The following is a 9,143-nucleotide window of genomic DNA, read 5'->3' as shown; positions in this document are numbered from 1 at the left end:
GAGGAAAAGGGGTGGTGATAAGAGTTTCTGTAGCAACGCGGTTCGACGGTGATTGGTTGTTCTTTGGAAGGGGGGTTGTGAGGTCGCGGAGGGGGGCGGGGCCTAGAACACACCCTAGAATGCGCCTGGATATCGGAATGGGTGGAATTTAGGGTGGGGCGACTTCCTATTTCGATTCTAAAGCAAACTTGGCCTCCGCTGGCCGCCGTAAAAGGGGTTGGGCTTGGTGTTCTCCCGCCAATTTAAATTTGTGGCGTAGACCCTAAAGAGACTGGGAACGTCTGTTGGAGCTCGGAAGGTGGGGGGGGACGATACACTTGAGTGCTCCTCTTTAGTTTCTTCAATTACAGGTGAGGAGGGTGAGCCGCGCTGCTGTAGGGAGCTGGGGGTGGATTCAGGTCGAAGGAGCAGAGGCCTCAGCTCAGTTCGATGTGTTTTCCCCTCAAGACGCTGGCGGGAGAGAGGTTGGAGTCGGTTCTTGCTGGCCCCGGTGTCCAGCTGAGAGCATTTACGCGTGGAGGCCTAACTGAAACTGTTTCATTTCGTTTAATTCGTTAATCTGTTCACCCGGCACCCAGAGGAATCTCAAATCGTTAATCACATCATGTCACTGGTCTGCTTAGTATCTTTCCCTCCCTAGCACTGCGGATGAAACTCAGTCTTGTAATCAAGGATTCATTGGCTCCACCTGTTCGTTTAACGCCTGCACTTTTCCATTCTTGCTGTGTCCGGGCAGCAGCCCTAAACTCATTCTACCCTCTGAGCCTTTGGTACTCGGCCTGCATCTTTGTCCCCACGAGCTTTACATAGTCGGCTTCTTGATATTCGGGTCTCAGCTCAGATGTCATCTCTTTCACTTACCAAACAGGTCTTTCTTATGCGCCCCTCCCCCTCATTCATTTGAGCACTATTTGTAATTCTGCGTTTACTTAGTTTTTCGTAGGGAGGCAGTATAACAGTTAATAACTGACCTGAATTTGAGTCTTGTCTAGCTACATCATTAACTCGCTTGAGGTGACCTTGGCCGTTTACTTAGTCCCTGACTCATGTTTCTCAGCTGTAAAATGGGTTGTTGTGCAGATTAAATGAGTGATGCATTCAAACTATCTTGCCTACTCAATACCGTCTTTATTTTATTTTTCTCTATCCTTCGTACGAGAATATAAATTTCATAATGACAAAGACCTTTTCTGTCTTCTTCACAGCTGTATTCCCAGCTCCTAGAACAGTGCCTGACACGTAGTAGGCATTCAATAAACGTTTGTCAAATGAGTGAGTGTGACAGACCTGGGAGGCTGATGATATTTCTCTATTTTTACAGATATGGGACTCTGAGCCCCATAAAAGTATTCACTCCAACCTGTCTTAATCTTCTCCCAACTCCCACCCAAACACAGCCACTAAAATCGTGTATTCTAACATACTTTGTTTTTGTGCCCTTGCTTACACTCCTAGTAAGAACTCTTTTCCTATATTTAAAAAGCTCCTGTGGGGGGAAAAAAAAAGTTAAAAAAAAAAGCTCCTGTGACCTTAAGTTTCTAACCAAAATGTTACCTGCTTCCACGAATAACAGTAGTGAATTAGATAACACTTAAATTGAGTGCTTGCCATGAATGAAGCATTGTTTTGTGAATGTTTGAAACTCATAGTGACCTTTCCAGCTACGTACAAGCAGCTTAGTAAATGTGAAAGAACACCAAGTCAAAAATCATTTCTTCCCTGTAGTGTACCTTCCAAAGATTTAAAAACATATTTCTGCGAGCACTTACCAAAGCAACTGTAATTATTTGGTTATTGTTCCCCACTAGTCTTGATCCAAGGATTATTTTTCATTTTCGTATTCTATGCCTACCCATATCCAATGAAATGAGTTATATAAGTCCTTGCTGATGAGATAGTTAAGTGACTCGAAAGGTTACAAATATACTCTTTGGTCCAGTCAGAAGCCTAGTGCAATTTTTTCTTCCTCTCCTTAACATTTTCATTTATTGAATAACAATACTGGAAACATGAATGGTCATTTTTTTTTTTAAGTTCATCTGGAACCTTACCATTCTAAGATATCCCAGACAGTCTGACTTCAGAGCCTTCACTATTTATTGCTATATTGGTTAAAGGTTTTTTCCAAATGAAAACTTGTTATAATTTCAGCTAGGCACACAAAACACTAGAAGCTCTAGGACAGATTGGTAAGATTGGAATTGTTTCCTTGTGTCCCTAAACAAATATGTTCTTCTCTAGAGATAACCATAGCACTAGTTCCATGTATCTTATTGATCCAAAGTGTCTAGTGACCACAGAAATAACACAAAGACAGAGAAGTCTTTACTTATTGATGTGTGTGTGCATATGTATATTTGAGGGGGGGATAAAGCATTTTCATTTCCCAAGGAACTGGAGTCTATGCAACAATAAAATTTGGCCTAATTTTACATGTTGTCACAGGGAAGGCAGTGGTTCCTGTCTCAGGAAAACAATTTCAGAAATATGTGGAATGATATTGAGCTGCTAACAAATGATGATACAGGAAGTGGGTACCTAAGTGTTGGTTCAAGAAAAGAACATGGAAGTGCTTTATATCAAGTAGATTTACTAGCGAAGATCTCCTCCGAAAAGGTAATGGTTATGACGCGGACTGTTTTCATTCACAAAATTTTTACTGAGTGTTTAGTAAGACTAGTAGCCACGTGGTAAATGTTTTATAAATGAGTATAGTCCTTTCTCAGGGAATCAAAGTTCAGTATCAGATCACTGGAAATTTCCATCTGAATTCCCCCTGCATCACCTTATGGTCAGTATTCCAAACCTGAATTTTTCATAGCTCCTCTTGACATTTTAGACATACAGATGTATATAAAATGATACAAAGAATATCCACCACCAGCTTAGGAAGTAAAACATTACCAATAGAATCGAAGCAAGCCCTGGAGGCCGTTCCTGATCCCGGGCTCTTCTCATACTCCACCCCTGAGTTAAGCACTCTACTGAGGTTGAGATTATCCTTTCCATGAATTTCTTTCTATATTTTAACTTTCTTCTTTTAATAACTATTCCACCATTCTCACACCAGGCTTGAAACCGTATTCTCTGCCTTTTACAGAAAATATTGCTCTTAGTTTTTGTTTTTTTGCTGGTACGCGGGCCTCTCACTGTTGTGGCCTCTCCCGTCGCGGAGCACAGGCTCCGGACGTGCAGGCTCAGCAGCCTTGGCTCACGCGCCCAGCCACTCTGCGGCTTGTGGGATCTTCCCGGACCGGGGCACGAACCTGTGTCCCCTGCATCGGAAGGCAGACTCTCAACCACTGCGCCACCAGGGAAGCCCTGCTCTTAGTTTTTTATCTTTGATTTGCTTTCTTAGTAATTTGCTTTTGTTAAAATTTTGATGGTCGTGATAAACAAAAGTTTCTTTTAGAGAAAGTGCAAATGATCTTCTGTCACAGTATTATAGCCCAGGATTCCTCTACTTCCCATAGTAAGTTAACGTAATGTTTAGTTCTCTAATTAAGAAAAAAAAGTGTAAAAGAAAGGAGAAGAGACCAGACAAGATTTGTATTTTCTAGGGCTAGAAAGGCAGGGCCTCCTCTGGGGAACCTTATTCACAAATGGCCTCAAGTGTAGGCTTTTGACTTTTCTTCAAATGAGCATTCAGAGACACTGGCCAATAGGGATTTTTAAAATAATCATTCTTTATTCAGCTTGTATCCTGTTGTCAGCCTTTACTGCTTTGTGGCATTTAAAAGTCACAGGATTTATAATTTTTATGAGTAATACAGATAAATTATGTTCTTTGGCATTAAATTGTTTATTTGTTAAGGCAAAAGGGTAAAGAATACCATAAGTTCTGTAATGAGAAAGTGGTATTTCTTTATTTTTTTAATATTACCAGCAGCCTTAAAAGATGGAAGTGGCCCAGGCCACTTGATCTCTGAGGGCTACTGTTGAAAAGTAATAGTGTGTATTGAGCTTTGAATTCAGTTAACAACTAAAATTCCATTTGTTATTAGCTTGGGGCATTACTTGTAGCAAATGCTATGTTCACAACCCATGCTAGGCCCTTGGTAAGGTAACATTATCTCTTCTCTTTAGGATCTTTCCTTAAAGTTAGGCAGACAGGACACAAGCAATAAAAGATATCTATCTAGATGTGCAAGTCAGTATATGAGAACTACCAAATGAATGGTACAGACAGTAAATGCAGTAGGAATTCAGAGGATGGAGAGCTCACTGTGGGTTGGGACAATTTAAGGAGCATTTCATAAACTAGCACCTGACTTGGGCCTTAAGAAAAAACAGGGAAAATGAAAGCACAGCTTACCAAAATATGTGGAATGCAGCAAAAGTGCTTAGAGGGAAATTGAATGCATATATTAGAAAAATCTAAAATCAATAATCTAAGTTTCAAGTTAGGAAACCTGAAAAAGAAGATGGACTTTCCCTGGTGGTCCAGTGGTTAAGACTCCATGCTTCCAATTCAGGGGGCACGGGTTCGATCCCTGGTCAGGGAACTAGATCCAACATGCCGCAACTAAGACCCACTGCAGCCAAATAAATAAATAAATAAAATCTTTTTTAAAAGAAAGAAAGAAATAACAAGAGAGCAAAAATTAATGAAATTGAAAATAAGAAATCAATGGAGAAAATCAATGAAACCAAAAGCTGGTTCTTTGAAAACATGAATAAAATCTATAAGCCACCAGCCAGGATAACTAAGAAAAAAGAGGGAAGACATAAATTACTAATATCAGGAATAAAAGAGGGGGCATCACCACAGATTCTGTGGACATTAAAAGGATAATCAAGGAATATTATGAACATCTCTATGCCCACAAATTTGATAGCCTAATGAACTGGACCAAGTCCTTGAAAAACACAATCTAAAACTCACACAAGGAGTAAACAACCTGTTTGATCAAACAATACTGTTTGATTCCAACTCTATAACATTCTGGAAAATGAAAAGACAGTGAAAAAAAGATCAGCGGTTGCCAGGGTTTGGGGGTTGGAGGGAAGGTTGACTAGGCAGAGCCCAGAGGATTTTCGGGTAGGGAAAATATTCTGTATGAGACCATAATGCTAGATGTGTGTACCACAGAATGTACAACACCAAGAGTGAACTGTAATGTAAACCGTGGACTTTGGGTGATTATAATGTGTCAATGTAGGTTCATCAGTTGCGAGGAACATTGACAATGTGGGAGGCTATGCATGTGTGGAACACAGGGCTATGTGGGACATCTCTATAGTTCCCCTTCAATTTTGCTATGAACTGTAAAACTGCTCTTAAAAATTAAAGTCTTGGGAATTGCCTGGTGGTCCAGTGGTGAGGACTCTGCACTCTCACTGCCAAGGGCCCGGGTTCAATCCTCGGTTGGGAAATTAAAATCCCACAAGCCTCCCGGCATGGCCAAAAAAAGTCTTACAAAGAAGAGGGGGAAGAGCAGTCCAGGCAAAGAATACAGCCTGGATAGACCCCTAGGACGTGTAGCACAGTTTCTTCTTTGCGACACTTTGGTGTAACTTTTCACTAGTTGAAGAAGCAAGTTAAGAGTATAAGTGGGATCAGGGGCTTCCCTGGTGGCGCAGTGGTTAAGAATCCGCCTGCCAATGCAGGAGATACGGGTTCGAGCCTGGATCTGGGAAGATCCCACGTGCTGCAGAGCAACTAAGCTCGTGTGCCACAACTACTGAGCCTGCGCTCTAGAGCCCGCAAGCCACAACTGCTGAGCCTGCATGCCACAACTATGGAAGCCCGCACACCTAGAGCCCGTGCTCTGCAACAAGAGAAGTCACCTCAATGAGAAGCCCGCGCACCACAACAAAGAGTAGCCCCTGCTTGCCGCAACTAGAGAAAGCCTGCATGCAGCAACGAAGACCCAATGTAGCCATAAACAAATAAATAAATAAATAAAACTTATTTAAAAAAAAAAGTATAAGAGGGATCAGAATGTAGTTTTCAAAAGTTACACCTGCAGAAGGTGACCATTGAAACAGGTATAAAATGAGTTGATTGGCTTAGTTTGTCAGAGAAGATTAAGAGTAATTAACTTTTATCCCAGCATATGCTACAGGCAAGGTTCCCTTCTAAGCCCTTTACATGAATTAATTCATTGAATCTCCATACCAGCCAGCCTTGTAGGCATTATTATTATTATTATTACTCCAGCTTTACCAGAGAGTCAGTTGAGGCATTTGCTTGAGATTACTCAGCTAGTAAGTGACAGCCTTCTCAACTACTGAGCTATCTGACGGCTTCAAGATTATGTGTGGAGGGCTTCCCTGGTGGCACAGTGGTTAAGCACCCACCTGCCAATGCAGGGGACACGGGTTCAAACCCTGGTCCAGGAAGATCCCACATGTCGTGGAGCAAGTAAGCCTGTGCACCACAACTGCTGAACCTGTGCTCTGGAGCCCGCGAGCTGCAGCTAGTGAGCCCGTGTGCCACAACTACTGAAGCCCATGTACCTAGAGCCTGTGCTTCACAAGAGAAGCCACTGCAATGAGAAGCCCTTGCACCGCAACAAAGAGCAGCCGCCACTCACCACAACTAGAGAAAGCCCGTACACAGCAACAAAGACACAGTGCAACTAAAAATTAATTAATTAATTTAAAAAAAGATTATATGTGGGAAGCTCTAATCAATAGAAGCTACAAACAGGAGACTCATATTTGGCTTGCATTGTGTTTTTTAAAATGTTGACTTAGTTGCCAATATTTAAAAATTAGAGTATTTCACATAAAGATCCAGATATTCTTGGTAAATTGGAATCAGTGGCCATGCCAGGATCGCATTTCCACAGGGCATTCATCTGGCTGACTCTGCTCTCTTTAGTTTATGTGGGGCCTCGTGCCCTCCAGTTCACAGTCCTGCTCCCTGTTGTTTCCCAGACCCTGAGACTTTATGCCAGTATTGGTTCATTCATTTACGTTAATGCCTGCTGGCTTCTCCAGGCATAAGCTCGGCCCTTAGGAAACAAAGACTTGTACTTTCGAATCCTTTGCCCTGTTCTAGCAACCCTGGACTATTTCCCTGTTCTAGGCTCTGAATGGATTCAAGATATATCATACAAAGAAAAGCTTGACTAATTAGATATATAGATATCATACAAAGAAAAGCTTGACTATTAGATATATGGGCTAAAGAAAGAAGGCCTATTAGGTGAAGTTTTTTTTTTTTTTTTTTTTTTGCGGTATGCGGGCCTCTCACCGCCGTGGCCTCTCCCGTTGCCGAGCACAGGCTCCGGACGCTCAGGCTCAGCGGCCATGGCTCACGGGCCCAGCCGCTCCGCGGCATGTGGGATCCTCCCGGACCAGGGCATGAACCCGTGTCCCCTGCATTGGCAGGCGGACTCTCAACCACTGCACCACCAGGGAAGCCCTAGGGTGAAGTTTTAAACTTGGGTGATTGTGACTGTGGTGATACTATTGATAGGTATTGTTAAACATGTATAAAAATGTTTTATTTTAGTCCTGCTTTTCCTCCTACAGGCCTCATTAAATCCAAAACTACAAGCATGCAGCTTAAGTGATGGGTTTATTATTGTAGCGGACCAATCAGTGATACTGTTGGACAGTATTTGTAGATTGCTTCAATTGCATCTTATATTTGGTAAGTCTAATGTAATTCAGTAAAATAAATTGGAAGTCATCTATATCTTGCTACCAATTTCTACAGTATTGCCTTTTCTTTACTCCATTATTTATAAGACTCAAAATTACACTAATTTCAAGAAATTAATCTTGAGTGCCTTGTGCTGAGTACCAGACGGAACAGGTACTGAGATGATCCCTTCTCTCAATAAATCTAAGGAAAAACATACATGGAAAGCAGCAATTTATTTGCGTGGTTTTTGTGTTAGAATACTGTAGAAAACAGTTGAGCCCAATTATGTTTAAGTTCCTGAATCTTGTACATAATTTCAATACCATCAACAGATAATTTGAATACTTTTAGCACTATAAAAAGTTTTTTAAAAGTACTTATGAATTAATTCTTTATTGAGTTAAAGGGCTTTAAGTGTGTATATGCAAGTATGGGCTTCAGAGTAAATTAAGGGACAGACAAGTCAGTGATTATGCTGGAAAATAGGTGATAGTATTATGAATTTTTTTCTGAAATTTTGAGAGAAAGATGGTTATTGAAGTGTTTGCGTAAGAACAGCTGAAAATTAATTAATTATTTTTAAAAAGAACGTAGATGAAAAGGAATTAGAAGGTATGCACATAAGAACAAAATCTTGATCACAGTTTGCAGGAGAGAAACCCATATTTTGTGGAATATTAACGCATCTACCCTGATGGGTCCCCAAGATTCACAGTTTCACCAATTAAAAGTGAGGCTGTGTTTTACATATAATACTTTTTTAAAAATAAATTTGTTTGTTTATTTATTTTTGGCTGTGTTGGGTCTTTGTTGCTGTGCATGGGCTTTCTGTTGTTGCAGCGAGCGGGGGCTACTCTTCGTTGCGGTGCGCAGGCTTCTCATTGCAGTGGCTTCTCTTGTTGCGGAGCATGGGCTCTAGGCACGTGGGCTTCGGTAGTTGCAGCACGTGGGCTTCAGTAGTTGTGGCTCATGCGCTGTAGAGCACAGGCTCAGTAGTTGTGGCGCATGGGCTTAGTTACTCCACGGCATGTGGAATCTTCCCAGAGCAGGGATCAAACCTGTTGTCCCCTGCATTGGCAGGCGGATTCTTAACTGTGCCACCAGGGAAGTCCCTACATATAATACTTTTGTATAAAGATATTGCTGCTGAATAATTTTAGTTATAAGCAATTTATATGTTACTGCTTTTATCTCTTAGTCTTTCCCTCCCGATCTCCATGTCATTCCCCCTGGCCTTCTTGCTGTGTGCAAGCAATAACTTCCTTACCTCCTTCAAGTCTTTGTTCAAATCTCACCTTATCAAAGGGGGTTCTCCTGAGCACTCCACCTGATACTGCATGGCTCTTCTGAGTTCTCTTTCGCTGCTCTACTTTTTCTTTTTTCCAGAGAATGTATCACCTTTGTGTATGTCATACAATTTGATTACTATGCTGACGGTTTATCATCTATTTCTGCCTTAGAATTTGAGCTCTATGAAGGTGGGACTCTTGTTATTATTCTCAGATATATGCCAAAGACCTAGAACAGTGCTTAGCGTATACTA

The 9,143-nt window shown here is 41.5% G+C and overlaps 1 protein-coding gene across 1 annotated transcript in view; it reads left to right on the top strand.

Moving 5' to 3' along the window:
• Positions 1 to 190: 190 nt before the first annotated feature.
• Positions 191 to 9,143, top strand: part of KNTC1 (kinetochore associated 1) — a 68,804-nt gene continuing 59,851 nt past the window's right edge. Inside the window, exons 1-3 of the mRNA XM_060029349.1 lie at positions 191 to 350; positions 2,446 to 2,616; positions 7,486 to 7,606. Coding sequence (XP_059885332.1) covers positions 2,488 to 2,616; positions 7,486 to 7,606 — 250 coding nt within the window. The 5' untranslated portion in view covers positions 191 to 350; positions 2,446 to 2,487. The remainder of the gene's footprint in view (positions 351 to 2,445; positions 2,617 to 7,485; positions 7,607 to 9,143) is intronic.

This window comes from Delphinus delphis, chromosome 13 (genome assembly GCF_949987515.2).
Source record: "Delphinus delphis chromosome 13, mDelDel1.2, whole genome shotgun sequence".
Taxonomy (NCBI): Eukaryota; Metazoa; Chordata; class Mammalia; order Artiodactyla; family Delphinidae; genus Delphinus; species Delphinus delphis.
This window is presented reverse-complemented; position numbering and strand designations above follow the sequence as displayed.